Here is an 18,450-nt window from a genome sequence, read left to right as displayed (position 1 = left end):
TTGATCTCTTAGCATTTCATTTGGGGGCTTTTATTCCAGTGTGAGCAGCTCGCACACAAGAATTCCCACAGTCTTCATTCGTTTTTTTCCACTCAAAGCTAGTTGTACTTGTTATATGGGTTAGTTACTGAAAGCAAGATCCTTATGGTAAACACTGCGATTTCTGGCCTGTGTTCTGCTAGCCTCTCCAAAACTCTCTTCCTTCCACTTTCTCCTCATCGCAGTCCTAAATTTAAAACTAGCTTTTTAAAAAATGAAAAGGGTACAAGAAAGTCTACTGGATCCCCCTGACAAGTGTTAAGGCTTTGCAAACTTTTTCATTTAAAATTGCACACTCTTTTTTTCCAATTGGAAAACATGCATAACATTTAGTTCTGATGTTTATTTCCCCTGTATATAGTCCATTATACAAAAGAAAAGATGAAAAACATTTATTTCCTCACATCTTTCACTTCAAGTAACAGTGTCACCTTTTTATTTCTGTAGTAGTGTCAGACAAACATTTTATCTAATGACTTCCATTAACTCAGGGAAAAGTATTTTTCTTTCAAGCTTTGCCAACAAGAGATCACAAACCAATGAGTGAAATGTGCTGCAGACGGTTCTCACTAAGCCGTATCAAAGGAAATATAGCAAAATATAATCTAAATTTCACAGTAGTTTTTCTCTTTGCACTGTAGATACCGAACAAGAGCTAGGATGATTAATCCTTCACACTCAATTCACACTTCTGGTTAAGAAATGAACTAGAATTTAATGCAGAGATTTCATGGAAGAATTTAGCAGCAGCACTTTAGAAGTTCCCTGAAGCATGTGCATTTTAGAAGTGTTTAGTACTCTACAGCTCTAACCTCCAGACCACTACAGCCTGAGACCAGACAGGTTTTTTTAGTGACTCAAGTTCATACCTTGCACAGTATCCATCCACTTCCACTAATTCATCCGTATTGTCTATACCTCTATAACTGTGAGTTTTCAGCTATGCCTCCTAACCAAACCTGTTTCACCATACATGTTGAAATTACTGCACAACACCAAACTGTCAGCAGGCTCTAGTAAGAAACTGTGGAAAATTTCCAAAGGTAATGGGAGCTGGTTGTAGTTCAAGCACCTCTTACACGCAATTTTTTCACTGCATACATAATTATGTTCATCAGCTTAAAAGAAAATGCCCCAGGGAAATCATGCTCCACAACGGAATATCAAATGTTCATCTCTCCATCCTTATCGGTGTTTTAGAGACGGTGGTAGCAAACACACTAGTGATTTTGAAGGTGCTCCTCTCCACCTGGCTCCAGCGCAATTGTTCAAATTGCCTCTGCACAACGCGTGTTACAGCGACGTGTCAGCTGTGCCAGTTAGCCTATAAAGCCCATCAAAAAGAAAACCATTTTCTGTACAACACAACAAAGCACTTTGTTAAATGAAATACAGAAGTCATGGTAAACTGCAACCAAGCCACCTGGAGTGTAGTAAAGTGTTCACAATCCAAATACAGAAAAAATGGTATTTGAAAGATTAAAAGCAGGGGAGGGAAGAGGGTCTCCACAAAAATTCCCTAATGACACAAAGAGCTGATACTTCAAAATACTTTCTCCCAGAGTTTTTGGTTGACTTTAGTAGCAATGAAGAAGCTTTCTTAATTCCTAGACATTTCACCTGCAGGCAGTTCTTTGAGAGCATTACCAAATACCAAACTGCAGTCAACAGATGCAGCCTAGCATTTGTCATAAGCATGTCTCTTTAACCCTATCCATTCCATTCTCTTACTGACTTACAAGATACTGTTATAAGCGTGCTGTAGCTGTGTGTGTATGTGTCTGTACATACACACACATTTAATAAGCAGTTTAAATTCCATGTATTTGCCTACTTGGAGCAAAGACCAACATCAGCATTTTGCAGGTGGGCAATTAATAGTAGCTGTGTGATGTCTACACAACACCATTAATTTGGTTATGGAGGAAGCCTACATTTAAAAGAAGAGTGTGCAGAGGCCAGGGAACTATCAGACAAAATAACATGTCAGCTTCTACCCTTGGTCATACAATCTTTTATCATTCACCTTAAAAACAAGCCAACAGGCACAAGAATTAGTATAAAGGGAAATTTTCTCCTTACCTGTAAGCTTCATCTAAGGACATATCCATTCTCTTCATGATATATGCAATAGCAATTGTGGCAGAGCGAGATATTCCAGCTAAACAGTGCACTAACACACGGCCATTTGATGCTTTTGCTTTTTCTACATAGCAAAGAAATTGGCAAGTGTCAAACTCGGCAGCATTATACCATGATGAAAAGTTTGCAAAGAAAGCAATTTTATTTAAAATTGTTCCAAACTTCCAAATTAACTGCTAATTGCAAATCTCATGGAAGCTTTAAACAAAAATCACTTATTTTCTCTAGCACTGTATAGCATTGAGTATAGAAAAAGCATGCGACTACACACAGGAAACATACTGCAGTTACAGCATACCGCTTTTTAATACGCACATAAACAACCCTATTTAGATGTCTGGGAAAGGTGATTGTTTCTAATTTTATGAGCAAGTAAAAAGCAAGCATTCATGATGGAACAATTTAGCCAGTTCAAATTTGGCTAGCTCACTTCTCAAAGCTAAAGACAGGATCCATATGTCTAATTTTCTAATTCGCTCTCTGCAGACATGTATCAGGCATCTACTAGGTTGCCAGAAAGTAGAGTTGTGCTCTTAAAAAGTGTCTTTGTTCCATAAGTGCTGGAACATGCAGTGGCAGAATCTCCCTATGTTATTTTGCTTCTGTGTTTATAAAGTGATGGTGATCATGTATGTAGATCCTTAGGGTATTTTCATACCACCCAGAAAGCACTCGGGTCTTCTCCAGCCAAAACAGCAAGGCAGACACACAAAGGAATCCAGAAACTGTTTGAGAGAGAGAATTTAAATTTTCTTCTCACCTATAAAATCAACTGATTTATCCAACCAAGGCAAAATTTTCTCACAAAAGCTGTCGTTCACAGGCACTCTCAGGAAATGGGATTCTGGAATAAAATCAGGCTTTGGACAAGTATTGCTGGCGTTCAGTACGTAGCCAATATCATTCTGCTGCATCAGCTCCTAGGAAATGGAGAAAGATTAAGCCTAGAGAAGTCAGATGGTACCTTTGGCACATTACAAAGCTAAAAACCAAACTGAAATTCGTGTTGGAACTGCTCTAGCTGTATTAGGGGCATTCTTTTGTGAAAAAGACAACTCAGCTTTTAATTCTTCAACTTTTAATAAGATATCCAGTGTGTCCAACTAACACATGAACCGCAGAGCCCATAAAAACAAGGTTAACAAAGAACAGAAATAATGGTAGAATACCTTCTGCTACTATGAAGCACCACTTCCAAGAGATTTTTTGCTACTTTGGTTTAAATTCTCACTGTGCAAGCTGGCAACATAACCAAACATTTCCCACGTGTAGTTTGCTGACCTGAATATGTGTTTTCCGGACCACATATCTAAGACTGAGGTTGCCCCATAACCGATATTGGTGAGAAATATGAAATGAAATGGATGTTTCCTGCAGTCACCTCATCAAGTGTCCAGGACTTCCTTGTTTCTAAGGCAACATGCAAAATTCACTCAAAACCTTGAGGGAAAGAGCTGAGTAAGAGCTGACTGAAGACCTTGAATTAGACAATTTTCACACAGCATTAACTGCAGTTTTATAGTTCTGCTTTGTGGTTTATGATTTAGTTGTTCATATTTCAGTTTTCAGTCTTTAGTTCTCTTGCATGTCAAAGATTGTCACAGGAACAAGCAAAGAGACTCAACCTATAAGTCAACTGGGCTTTTTAAATAAGTCAATTTTCATGACTGCAAATAAATAAATTAAAAAAAAAGACTCTTCTGCACCTTGCCATACTCTGTTCTGCAAAGTAGTATCTGAGGTAGTAGGTACCTTAGTGCCAGAACATGTGATACTAGTACTAGAAAACTAGGGATGGCTCTACCAAACCCATCCAGTCTCCTGCAAGTAAGCATCTTGACACAGCCAAGCAATTAAGCAGGTTGGAGTACTACTGATCAAACAACTTTTCTGGTTCAGATACGATTTGGCAGTAAGTGACATGCAATACTATGCTTGGACAGTAGTTACACTGAATACAAACATTGGGGAGCTTTTGGCCAGATTTCTATGGAAACTAATGTCTGAAACTAAACTGAAACGTAAAAAAGGCCAACAAAAATCTGGTTTTAATCCTTTTGCTTTTATACCAATTATATAAAAAAGAAAAGTTATGTCAATCCATGGGAGCAGTAGCAAGAATGAATTCTTACACTGCAGATTTCAACTGGAGATCTACCAGTATGAAAATACAGTCATGAAGCCAAATGGTCGCTTCTTCCCCATGTGTATTTTTTCTGCAAGCATAAAGATGCTTTAGTGAGGAGAAACAGGGATATGGCTATTTAGCCAGAACTCTTGTCTTATTATTTAGACTGCTCTGGTTTGAACAAGTGATGTTGAGTACACAGGTACACCACACGTATGTTACAGTGTGTGTGTAGAAGGGATGAACACACACATATATATGCATGCATAAATTAAATGTTCAGTGAGAACAAAGGACTGCAGGGGAGAATGGAATCTACATCAGTCATTTGCAGAGGCAAATGCATAAAGTCCAGCCAGTAATGGTTGTAAACAGGGAATTTACATGAATTTCTGCTAGCAAGCTGAATTTTGTTGCCTGGAGCAAAACAAGCAGCTTCTCCAAACTTTGGATGAAAGTCCCTCACATCAGCACATTCAGAGGTGCCTGAAGGCGTAGGCACCTTAACCTGATGAACATACATTATATCATAAACGTACCCATCCAAGGGGAATAGGAGATGACCAATTACTCGCAAAGCAAATCATCAGAAATATAATTTGCAGCAATAGTGAAAAAAAAAAAAAAAGGCTTGATGTGTCAAAATAAGTTCTCAGCCTTACTGCTTCTTGCCCTGCAAGTCTCCTACATCACGCTCCTAGTAAAGCTCAGCTTTTCATCAATGACAACAAATTCCAATGTCACCGATTTCCCCCCCTCCCTTCCTTCCCGTCTCCCCAACTCAACCAGCAAGCTTCCCTTCAGCCCTGCGTGCCTTTCATAGCCGACTCCGTCGCACCTTCCTTTACTATATTTAGCTCTCATACACCGACAGACCTACCTACAGTTTAAAAGCAGGAGCGCTGTAAGGAAGTAGGGGAATATTTGGAGTCATCCAGAGAGGGAAGGTATTGGGAATGCGGTTCTTGGCACAGGGGACTAGCTACCACTAGACCTGTGGTATCTTCTGTGTGCAAGCGAGACCCCCGCTCCCAGCATCTCTGCCTTGCTGTCCTGGCCTACACAGCTTCCCCCTTCCAGGATCCCAAGCTCTTCAGCATCAACTTCCATAAAATAAATATCTGCTTTAGATCACTATGTTGAAATACTGCCCCCAAACCAGCTCACCTACTATTGTAACTGCTTAAAGGGGAGTGAAGAAAAACTGAAATAGCAGGTACAAATGTACATGCGGCGTCATGAACTTTATCATGTCTAAAGGAGAGAGGCGATGAAGGTATCACTAACAAATGGACTGCCATGATGCATGTTTGTTCAGAGTACAGCTAAAGGGTGCTACCATGCTGATGAATTTAGAAGAAGAATAGAAAACCTTATTTATTTTTTTTAAAGCATGAACACTGGTGGGCTGCACAGTCCCACCATCACAATTCCACAGTTATGCAAGGTTTTTGATGTGGAATTGATTATTCAAATGAGAACGAGAAGGCTGCAGACGCCAAGTCTGAAGTCTCCGAGCCAAAAAAACACCCAAAAATGTGTTAGTGCTTGTCTTTGAGACGAAGGCTAAAGAAAAAAGTTATGCTTCCTTCTGTTCTGAAGTATCAATCATTCCCTGTGCAACACGCTCCAATATAATAACCATAACAGTGCCTTCATTGTAAGGCACCCAAGAGGAAGAAGTGAATTACGATGGGAGGAAGATCCAGAAATCCTAATACTAACAACTTTGTGAAAAGAAGGTAAATGCTCTTTTGTCAGCTTATTTACATTTTATGACTTGTTTAATCTGAAAATTAATGGCACCTTAAAATGTTATTTTGTTCCAGGAAATAAAATCCAGGTCTGGAAGAAAAGAAAGAGAATAGTTATGTAAGTAGCAAAGCAGAAAGTTTTACACTTTAAATGCTGGTACAAAACATGGGATGTAAGCAGGGGGCTCATTCAGGCCCATAACCACAACACAGATCAGTTCGCTGTTACACTAACTTTCAGAAAGGACACTATCACTCCCGTGTAGGTTAGAATTTAGTTTGCCTCTCTTTCACAAAGAGCGACAAAGATCTGTAAAAGTAAGTACCCTCTTGCAATACCACCAATATATCACACTGAGACCCAAAAACTGAAACAAACTTTTCGTTAGAACTTTTAAGAAGACCTTTTAAGAGGTTTTTAGTATTTTGACACTGCAAAAAAATATTATGAACATTTTCAGAATTAAGCATTTAGAAAGAAATCTGTAAAGCAAAAATAAAAAAAAAGCTCCTAAGACTTTTCTGAATTAATCATTAATTTTGCTAAAGGACACAAACCAAGCATTTGTGTTGGCATCTCTTTCATAAATAAAGCGTTATCAGCAGAGGTATTAATGGCAAATAGCGTTAGTATTCTTAAAAGGTCATGAATACAGACTGTCCTGTAACAAGATAAGCACTTCCCTACCCATGCACTCAGAGATAAGCTTATAAAGATCCTGAAAAGATAAGCTCATCTTGACAAAACATCTTTTAATCATCAGGTTGAACAGTAGTGCAGATTAAGAGTTCTTTCTGCAGATATTTTTGATACATTTTAATTTTAGAGAAATCAGTATGTCAGTGGAAGGAATCATAGGAACTCACAGATAGCATCTGAAGGCAAAAATAAGGTCAATCAACTACACCTTAATAGTTTTGGGAATCCTACTAGAATTTTTCAGGAAATTATTTTTAAAAAATCTGGACTTGAATAAAAAAACCCCTAATCTTAACAGAAAGCTGACTTCTTGTCCCCAGTAGCCAACAAACCAGCAAGGCCATTAAACCAGAGCATGCAAACTTAACCACTTACCAGCTTCCTGAACTGTCCTAACAGAGACAGAACTTTGCTACTTATCCCTGGTTTTTGTTTCTTGCCCTCCTCTTTTGAACGTTCCTTCACTTCTCAGCTTTCTTACCATGTATTGGTATTTCTGGGCGCTCAATGTAGTAAGTGTCATCCTCCTTGCTCTCCCCAATATCCCTGCGTAGGATCCAGGCTTCCCCAGAAGCGAAGCGTGTTGAAGGGACAGCAGCAGAGATCTGTTGTTCACATTTCTAACACGCTGATGTCTAGCTACTGCTAACTTTTGGTTGAATCAAGAAACTGATTAAACCCAGGAAACTGGGAGTTGCCAATAGTTGGGAAAATGCTGACTGGATTTTAAGAGGTAGACATCGTAATTGGTTCCTACAGCTTCTTTAGGTTAATAAAGGTAATAATATTAAGATGGAAACTATTTTGAATTTTCCACAGGCAGTCACTGAAACTGAAGAGGTAAGATAAGCTACCAACACTAAGGTCTACTTTAGTGCAGTGAACAAACAACATGCTCAGAATAAAGCATTGCCTGCGTTTGTTCAAAGTAAGAGGAAAAAGGTACAAAACCCAAGTAGATCTGAAATCATAGGATGTGTATTTGTCCTAAAATGGGTAAGAAATCTAAGAGGTTAATTTAGTCATCAATGGAAGAACTGCCAAAAGATTGACTATCAAGGATGACACCAGGCAGTAAGAACTCACTGAACTTTCTGTGGATCGTATGCTGTCATTTTTGTGGTTCTCCAAACAAAATGGGAAACAGTAATCCTCAATTGTAACTCCCAACAGTATGTGAGGAAGTACAAATCTGACCAACTCCTGGAGGCCTTACGTTAATTTTAAAGTATCTGCAGCTGCAGGGCTTCCTTCAACAAGTGCTGAAATAACATGAAATAAGATTGTAGATAATAGGCAAGAGAGCCACCACCAGGTCTAAATTCTTTCTGTAGATGGCTCTGCCACACTCAGGGCTCACCAGTAGTAACTGCGGTTTTAGCCTCCTCCAGCCCTATAATGAAATTCCTGAGTGCTGCTACCACTTGGATTCCTTTCCTGGTGAGGCACACATACTGTGCCTGGGCCCAACACCTATTCACAGGCACCAATTTACTGCAAGGAAAGGGAACAGCCTCTTTCATCCCTCTGGGATTATTCACCACTTAAGAGCCACAGCACTGGAGTTCCAGACACATCCCAAACGAAGTAGCACATCCCTGGCCCTGGAGGAGAATGAGGAGAACAGGTTGCCCCCTCACTCCCACTGTGACCTAGGATAGCACTTGCCATTCACACATTGAAACAAAAAGCGTAAAAGCATCTTTCTAATACTCTACCACTGAAAGCAAGGAGGTTTGTTGTTGGGTTTTTTTGTTTGTTTTTTTTTAATTACTTGGTTCCTGCTGTCTTTTGTCTGGGGACCACAAATTACTTTTGTAGTAGGAAAAGTAATAAGCTGCTTTGACATCCGTCATAAGTGAATCAAGTTTGAATTGCTGACTTGCTACCTGGCAGTAAAGGCACGGAAGATTTTAAAGGACAGAGTAAATACAATGACTGCTGACTATTCTCCATATAAAAGATCTTTCTGTGCACTCTATTAAAGCACAATTACCTTCTACATGATTGCTTGTGTGTCAAAAATCCCCTTAAAACAATTGTGCAAAATCTAAAAATAGCCTATTAATGGCCAGACTGGGATGGAGTGAAAGTAGAAGAAACCAGTGAAAAATATGATAATGGTCAAAGCATATGAACTTGATCCAATTATAGCACTATTAGGATATTTCCTGCCTTAAGCTTTATACATGGATAAAAACCATACACATAAGCCTTGCACATAATTAAGGCAATATGCTAGGGCAAAGCACTCCTCCCCTCTCCCCCATCCATGTATTTAATGCCAGCTTATAAAAGCTGTTGGAGATTCAACTAATGAATAGGACTGTCAGATAACATGGGAGGCAAAAGGGCACATGCAGCAGAAGTGATAAAAATTCCCTTGTGAAGGGACCCAAGATGTAGATTGTAAGCAATATGAGTTGATCTCATGGAGGCAAACATCTGTGGATATACATAGGAATATAGAACTGTAGCAATTTGAGACAAGCTCTTTTAGACATCTGATAGTGCAGCACCCTACAAGTGCTATATTTGATGACTTTGCTGACTATTTTAAGTATACCAAAATATCCTGGGCTATTCTTTAGGAACAGAAATTATTAAACGCACATGTATTTAGAAACAGTGAAAGTTTTAGTGCAGTGCTACCATAAAAGCTCGTTTTAAATGACCCCACTGATTATCCAGATCTGAACATTTTATTACATGTATAAAAATTTGTTTGCAGTAGTCCCTCATTACACAATTCATGGTATTTAAGTGCTATTTTTTCCAGCACTTGAAGGATATACTAAAAAACAGACAATCTTCCTTTGTCCTACTGTAACCACTGATACAACTGTGTTAACATCCAAGACCTGCCAAAACAAACCAGTCAGAGCTATACACAGGAAAATATCTGACCTGCTGTAATGGCAGATTTGGTAAGTTTCCTGTTGGTTGGCAGGTTCCCTAGGAAGGTACCATATTGTCTTCTCCAACATGAAGGAGAAAGGAGACTGAGTTTCATATTACATGACACATGAATTAATTATGTGGTCTGTGTATCGTTAGTTGTCACATAGCTTTCCATGGCTTATGCACAGACAGCTATTATCTGTATCTACTTTAGGTGTTTTATAGCTGTAATGATGCAGCATGATAGAAGCATGGATGAAGACACACGGAGATTATATACTCATCCAAGTAAACAACATGACGCCCAGAACACTCACCTTGTTGAGGACATCCCGCTGACACCCAAGATAGAGATGAGGCAGGATTCTGGTGGGGCCAATGTTGGAGACAGGTAGGCAGGGTTGAGAAATGCAAGTAGGGATGAGCGTGGATTTTCCTTCACAGAGACCGGGGAAAGAGCTGGAGAACTCAGCAAATCCACCTGTGAGAGGAACAGTATGTATTTAATACACATGCAGTGTTGTAGGCATTGGTGCCCGTTCCAGTTCTCAGAAAGCGGCATTTGTTGCAGGAGATGGGGAGGCATTAAGGGGCAGTAGGAAAGCCTTAACAGAGGAACTGTACGCGTGCCTCTTCCAGAGGTCCCATGACTGTGTACTTGCAGCAGGCAAGGCCTGCCTGTGTATTCCCGCTCTGCCTGGAACATTTATTTCTCTCTCTCTCCATTCCTCAGAAGTTTTCGATGCTTTTTCCCATTCTTAGTGATATGGGGAAAGGAGACTTGAAAAAACCAGCCACAACACCCACCACACCAAAAGCGCACACAGCTTTTCCTCTCTGCCCCTGCAAGCTGTTTTCTAAACACCTCCTGCTCCTGCATTAGGTCTATAATTAGACTTAATTAAGAAAAAGTCATGTTTACTCAATTTGGTAAAAGCATCAATATGTGGTTATTAATGTTTGCTTTTAAAATCCTGCATTATTATTTTCTGTGCTGCTCCGTAATTAATACATTTCATCCAACACACTGGAAGAGATTTCACCTTTCAAAACCACACCAAGCCAAGGCTTCTCCATCTCAGGGGAAGGCTTCACCCAGCCATGGACTTCCCATGCAGCTCACCACAAGTCTCCTCCCTTTACTGCTAGCTGGTTCTTCATCTGCACCAGTTATTACATGCCATCCCTATTATGGCTCCAGAACATTTTCATTACTGTTTCCCACCACTGCATTAAGCCACTCAGGAAAACTAGAGTGGAATGACTGGTAACACATTTAAATCCACCTAAAATCCCAGTGGCCATCAAAAATGCTCCCTGGCTGTTTCACCAGCAGCATGGCACAGCTGCTATGGAACATTAAGGGAATAAAAGGTGAGGCTGAGACTGCTCTAGAGACAAATAGATACAACCCAGCTCAAGCTCTATTTCTTTTTCTTGCTCAGCTAGTTCCCAGCTTCCCTCCCATCACAAGGGCTGCATTATAAATCTGTGCCACTAACTGTGGTCCAACTGGCCTTAGCCACAGTTAGAAAACAAAACCAAAGAAACCTCCTGCAACAAACTTAGACTTTGACTAAACATGTTCTCAGAAAAGCTAGCTAGCTTTTTCCAAGCCGAGCTAAACCCCAAGCTCAGCTCGTTCTCATACTTTATCTTCACAAACTAGTCTGAAGAAGAACTGGAGGCAGCTGCTTAAATGCTTAAAGTATGTTATAGGCTTTTTTTGACTGTTTTCACCATTTAACAGCCAACCAGTAAGGGTGAAAGTCACAAACTATAGTGAAAGTCCCCAGCTATTTCCCTACATTACAGCACAGAGGCAAGCAGAATTTTAACTGAAGGAAGCTTAATTATAACCTGTTCAGAATGAGGTACCTTTTTATCATCACAGAAGTGAAGTATTAACATGCTAAGTCTGCCAAATGCTATGTTCACTATTACTACAGTTTGAAGATGTGAATTAAAATTATTCAGGAGTAAGATAATGTACTGTTTTGTCAAGGCTTGCATTACCATTGCCTGAATTATGCCTATTCTTTGGATTTTAAAATCTGTATCTTTAGTAAATATAGAAAAAAAACGAAGTAATAGCCACGTGTGTAACAGCCCATTTCATCTGATAAACAAAAAAGCCAGCAAGCAGATTTCAGCACAAAAGTTTTATGAACAGTGATTCCTGTTCAGTCTTCTGACTTACAAAAAAAATCCCCAAAATCACTTGTCTATTTTCTTAGGCAAGTGATTTTAGACAACCATGACAATGCTCATCAGGAGAATATGAGCGCGAGGTTGGACTGTATGGGACGGGCAGGGGGGATACTAAGCCAAGGCACTGCCCATCACAGAGCCATACCCCAGAGGACCTAGGCTAGGGACACAGTAAAGGTTAGGCTCTGACATTTTCTATTCCTATTAGCTGGGATTCCTCCTCCTTGCTTTACAACCTCCCTGTGTGTTCAGGAGCACAAATGCTGCTTGTTCAATGTCTCAGTCAAATGACAGAAGGAGTTTGCAAAACAATTCTCTTTCATACTTGCTTAATTTTCTTCTGTATGGCATAACGTTTTCCCCTCTGTTATAGGAAGCAATCCTTGAATTTATAGGCATTATATGCCTCTCAGATTAAATTTAATGTAAGATACGGTGCCCAGCAGTTCCTTGAGAGATTGGGGGAAGAAGGGGAAATCAAGTATCGGTCTTTGGTTTCATTTGCTTATTCTTTATTTCTTGGAAAGCTTGTTGGCTGCTTTCTGGATCCTCTCTCTGACACAGCTGGAAATAGAGAATTGACTCTTCTTCCTTACAAAGAAGCAGCACAAGCAAATAAAAGATTTTACATCTGTGCTTTCTTTGCAAGAGACTACATGGGCAAAGTTCAACAACAACAAAAAAAGAATTTTCCCAACTACCTACCTCTCACTTTTTTATGAACACTGCAACAAGAAATTAAGCAAGAAGCTAATATGCAAAAAAACCTGAGATTTTGGCAGATGGAACCCACACTCTGTCATCATAAGTGTAAGAGCAATTTTTAATTTTATTTTTATCCTAGGGCTCTGTCAAGGCCAATTTGAAGTGATTCAAGATTAGATGCTTCAACACTTCCTCTGGGACATTCATCCTTTCAAAGTCATGTTTCTTCTTTCTACTCTAGTAACATGTTGCTTCAGTATCTTTACAACATGAATTACAGCGACAAAACTCTCAAATCGGGTAAGTCTGACATTTTATTACCTATTTTTACACATGCTCCCAAGTGAGCCCTCATTTCCTTTGAATGTATTCTAAGCTGGTATTAGTATCAGTAGTGAAATTACTTGAAAAAGCACGAAATCGGTGACTTGTTTCAAATATTAATCTATCTTCCCTGCCATCTTCTAGAACCATTTCAAAAAGTTAGTAGCTTTTCAACAAATCTGGCTTTGATTTATGGCACTCCCAATAGGAAAAACACATTCTAGATCAGCATATGTTGAAAAATTGTTTTAAAAAAACCCCACAAACAAACAAAACCCATACCAACAAAACAGTCTCGTATATGCATCCTGCTAAACTACAGATTTCTTCTAGTGCAACAAACATAGTATCAGGGATCTGGAACAGCATCCATGCGTATGATCACTGAGCGGTTGTGTCATTATGAGACTAACTTCTATTCTAAGGAACTGCACTCATCACTATTTGCTTGCATTAACTTACAAAATTATCTATTTTTAAAAATATATAGATATATTAAAAAAACCCAGCACATAAAGATGTGTAGAAAAAAGGTACTTATTTCAAGTGTCTCTCTTTTCTAACGCAGATTATGGCCCCCATGAGTCCCCAAAGCTGAAGTGTACGTACAGTCTACATGAGGAACCTCTTAAGAGAAAAGTGCTTTACGCACTCAGGCTACCTGTATACTTCTGCTGTAAATGAAGCAGACTGTCTTCAAAAAAACAAACTTTAAACATTTTGAAGAATGAATTTAGCCTACAGGTGGGAATGCAGAAAAGAAAATTGAGCCTTAAAAGAAAGATGGGATGGATTTAGTTTCAATTTCCATAATTTGAGGATGACCTTTGCATCAACGCAAATTTTGTCTTTAAATCTCCTTACCTACCTCAGTTGGAATAGGGCTATTGGCAGCACTGTGCAGTTTGTTTTAATAAGAGAAAATACACTTTTCTTCTGGAGCTAGTTTCTAAACAACACCCCTTCTCCCACCACTACTCCAGCCTCTGCAAATAATAAATCAATCACAAAAGCATGTTTAAACTGTGGGGAAAAAATATCTGCAGGTCATTAACAGAGCTACTGGGTTACTAAAGTTTCACTGAAGTCCTTAATAATGTAACTGGGCCCTGGAAATAAGATGGCTGACAAACAACTCCAAAATATTCTCTCCTAAATAGCTATGAACCATACAGGTTTTCTGTTTTCTTGATGGTGATGCTCAGCTGAAACAGCTCTCTTGACATTCCACAGGATGAAACCACTTCTTGTCTATTTGCATGTTATGGACAGAGGAAGGAGGAAAGGGAGTAACTTTTATGTATTATACATATATCTATAAAATTTTGCTTGTGTTTAAAAAGATCTCCCCCACCTCCCTGGAGGCTTTTGAAGTTTTTCACTCTACTTCTTCTGATATCAATGAATTAAATGGAAGACTCTTACATCACCACTCACAGAATAGTTCCACCACATCTGAAAACCTTGATGGGCAAGCACGATAAGCAGCACAATGCATCTCCTTCTTCAGTTTTAAATAGACAGTTGCTTGTTGCTTCTGTCATGACTGCACATATGTAAGTCATCGTATCCTCTGGCTGGTAGCAAGTAGCTAACAGTACTCTTAAGTCTCTCTTACTTGAGTAACAGGCCCTACCCAAGTCTGAAGGAAAAAATCTTTGGGGATGATGACTTCCATCATTACGGGAGCAAATTAAAGCAATATGAGACAGTCATTTCAGACTTTTATCATCCAGTATACTTTCTAACATGAAAGCAAATATATCAAAGTAGCAGTGGTAAACTGTGACATTCAACTGGTTGTCCCTTATGTTTCTGAGACAAAAATCAATTAATTAAATTTGGCTCTAATTTTAGATTATCCATCAGGAGACTGCAAAGTTCTGTAACTGTCCCAAGGCAACTCAGCTCTTGCTTAGGTAGCTTGTTAAAATAAACAGACCAGTGAAATTACTTCAGTTTTAACCGAGTGGCAAGCATCCCCTGGCTGCAGCATCTTTAACGAACAGCAGTACTGTACCGCATTCCAGTGCTGACTTGTTCTGTTCACTTCTTGTGGCTGCAACTCACGCAAGAGTTTTTACAAAACCATGTTAAGGTGCCAAAAGCCGTCAGTGGTTTTGCAGCCTAAGCCCTCATGCGTGTGGCAGACAACCCAACACCTCCTAGGTCTTTATAGTAAAGCCTGCGTTTCTTCCTTACAAGCCTCCACATCCATTAGCAGAAATTTGGCAAGATCCGGCAAACGACTCAATTACTCTGTTGCTATGGTTCTGCAAAGTGGTGACTACAGACTTTCCTTTGATCAAGACATTACCGTTTCCTAACTACGATTGTGATCGTAAAGGTATGATCGTTAAATGAATCTTGGTATCAGAAGTTTCGGCTCCCTTCTCAGCCAACTCAGGAAACAAAATAGGGCCAAACCCAGAAGGGATTAAAAAGTTTCAGCAAAATTCCACAGTAAAAGTTATTCTTTCTTACAGATTCACTGCATAAATCCTCGTATAAATAAAACTCCCAACGACTTTGCTAGCAGCAGGAAGAGGAGAGGGAGAGAAGATGGGATCAGGTGGCAACAAATGATAGCCAGAGAAATGTTACTGGTTTGGGAAGAGCTACCTTTCACTGAGGGAATGGAATCCATCCAGATCTTTATGACTACTTCGTTTAACTACCATCAGACACAAATCCTAAATTAATACAGAGGAATAACTACTGAGAACCACAAGCATTTACATCAGCTCATCTCTTATGTTCTGTGGAAACAGACCAGGAGCATTCCACAGTGCTGCCAGTTGCCACCCTGTAGTTGGAGGGACAGTAGCTCTGTAAACTACTATGGAGGTTTGCAAGTGAAAGGCCAGTTAAGCTCTAAGGTCTTGATTTGAACACTTAATACAGAGTTGTGAAGTGCAGATAACATTTTACTGGTTTTACCCAGTACTCAGTAAAACCTTTCCAGTTAAATGACACCATAATAGGACATAACACTGGGGGGGGAAATGGTGGATGTTTCCTGTGTTCATTCCATGTTATGCTGGTTTCTCTTCCTCCTCCCTATTTCCTTCAAATGGATCAAACCACTCAGAGATGTAACCAATCAAAATTAGACAAGACAATGTCACAGGAAACAGCAATTCTGAATCAAAAACTAAAAGCATTTTTCTTTGCTTATAGAAGGCCAAGTACTTGTGCGACCGATCTGGCATGGGGAAGGGCAAAAATGTTAAGCAGAAACACCAATCTACTAAAAATTCAGTTTTCAAAATGCAACTGTTGTTCTTCATTCACATCAACACACATCCCTTCCTTACACAAACACAGGTTACTCGGCTTTGGCTTTAGACTATCATGGCTGGTCCAGTGAAATTTCGTCTGTTATTGAGCAGATCAATACCTGCATCTACCCTGCACACATCCCCCATCCCCCAGCCCAGCACCCCCTTTGCTCTCCTGCCCTCCACCTCCCCCAAACACCTTTCTTTTCTGCAGGGTGCTGGAAAGAGAGGAGAATGCCATTTTCTCCTCCTGCTAGCTTTCAAAGTTCACCTTGAGCAGCTCACCGATGCTTACATGACATATTACAGTAACCAGGCTGTTGGCTGGTTGTAATTACCAACGGTTATGTTAGCCAAACAGGCCTGCTTCAGTGACATCTTCCCCATCCACGCTTATTTGTATGTCCTTCCTTTGCATGCATGTTGAATACAGCACAGATGTTCCCTCATACATTCATCCTATGTCTCAACTTGCATATATTTCTAACATACAGAAAAATCAATCACGAGGGAACCTAGTATCTCTTTAAAGTTGCTTTTAAAATTACTGTTGAAACAGACAATTCTGTAATTCCTTTCCATCCTCATATGTTTGCAGAGATCTGCACCAGAAGCTTTATCCTTAATCATCTGGAGATAGCTGCTCTTGCTATCAGGCAAGTGCATACTGACAAAGTGCAGAAAGGAACAGAGACCTGACTATACTTCAGAGACAAGGTGGATTAAGGTTGGGTATGAAACTGAAGTGCAACAACTGACGTGCCCACAAGTCTGCAGTGAAAGGGAAACATAAAAATAGGTGGCCTCCCCTTTAGGTGTAACTTGCTTTTTCTATGTAACTGTCCAAGTATGGAGACAACTCCTACAAAGATGAGAGCTCCACGCATATACAAATTCTAACAGTAAAAACTTACCAACAAGCTTACACTGCATTTGTTCTGGGAGAATTTCTTACTACTTCTTTGTAAAGGCAGTCATGAACCTTAACTTGGAATGAAAGCAAGATGAGAAAATAGGTGTTCACATCACTTGATGTGTTTCCTGTAAGCTTGTCAGCTAAAGCTCAAAGGAGAATGCCAGCAATTGCTTTTCATGCCCAGAGCCTGGCAGCAAAGCCGAGGTGGAGCGGAGAAGAGAAGAGATTCAGCTAGAGAAGAGGTTGCTAACTGAGATGAAGGTGCCGGCCAGCTTCTCTAACTAATGGAGACTGATCGAAAAGGCCAGAAGAGCAGCTTTCAACTTTCACACTAAGCAAACATGTTTTTCAACCAAATAATTCAAGGGGCTGTAGAAACCGAAGAATCCCACCTGCCACCAGTGCCCATCTCTTGGTGGTTCCTCGGGCGGCTATCACAGCCTGAGCTCCCCAAGGGTCCTTCTTGCATTGCCGGGACCCACATGGCACTGCTGCTTGGTCACACCAGCAAATCCACAACCAGCTCAGCTCAACCCGAAACTACTTTTCAGGGGGAGACGCTAATTTGAGGCTCAGTGCTGTACCAGTGCTCATTTCCATAGGGCTTACAAGAACTTCCATTATTTTATTCATTTCATTACTCCTTTTGTCAAACCTTACTGAAGCTGACCAACAAACTTAAACATCTTTTGTGGGTGACAGCAGAGAGACAGACAACATGGCAACTCCTGTGAGCTTGGCTTCCCTAAAACTTCACGCTAAAAAAAGCCTATGAAGTGTTTTATACAACAACCCTGCAGATCCAGCTGGCCCTACAGCTCTGCGTACTTCAGACAGGATGCACAGAAAGATCCTGTCTTGTGCTCATGATGGAGAAATAAGAGACAGTGAACGTGTCCGGTTTCCACAGGTCATGGAGTCTGCTGGAAAAGCCCAAGGACAATGCACACTGGTAAAAGAACAAACTTCGGCATTTCTCTTAAGTGCCATTCAAATCAGATGCTTTGCCTTCCCCTGCTGCCCCCCCTTTGGATTCTGACCATTCAGAAAAGGCCAAAGGGAGAAATTAGCTTTCTTCAATGAATTCCTGAAAACAGATTAGAAGCAACTTCCCTCCTTTTCCCACAAGACCTAATTGTCTGCCAGTTCATCAGTGTTAACTCAGTGTCAAACACAATTATTTCAAAGCAGGGAGTGGAAAAGGTCTAAGACCCAAGTGATGAGTCAAAACCCAAAGACTACATGCATGTACTAGGAAAGGATTGCAAGAAGACGACTTTGAAGCTCATGGACTTGGCAGAAGATGCCACCACCTTCGTTAAATCCAGAATTGGCATCTTCATTAATGG

General features: G+C 40.1%; 1 protein-coding gene across 17 annotated transcripts in view; it reads right to left on the bottom strand.

Annotated features, from left to right (window-relative positions):
- The window catches only part of DUSP16 (dual specificity phosphatase 16), a 68,551-nt gene that overhangs the window by 5,734 nt on the left and 44,367 nt on the right, over positions 1 to 18,450 (bottom strand). For all 17 annotated transcript variants that reach the window (XM_069806866.1, XM_069806861.1, XM_069806873.1 and 14 more), the window contains 3 exons: positions 9,982 to 10,145; positions 2,942 to 3,101; positions 2,122 to 2,245 (listed from right to left, as the gene is read on the bottom strand). In XM_069806866.1, coding sequence (XP_069662967.1) covers positions 2,122 to 2,245; positions 2,942 to 3,101; positions 9,982 to 10,145 — 448 coding nt within the window. The remainder of the gene's footprint in view (positions 1 to 2,121; positions 2,246 to 2,941; positions 3,102 to 9,981; positions 10,146 to 18,450) is intronic.

This window comes from Haliaeetus albicilla, chromosome 19 (genome assembly GCF_947461875.1).
Source record: "Haliaeetus albicilla chromosome 19, bHalAlb1.1, whole genome shotgun sequence".
NCBI classification, from domain to species: Eukaryota; Metazoa; Chordata; class Aves; order Accipitriformes; family Accipitridae; genus Haliaeetus; species Haliaeetus albicilla.
This window is presented reverse-complemented; position numbering and strand designations above follow the sequence as displayed.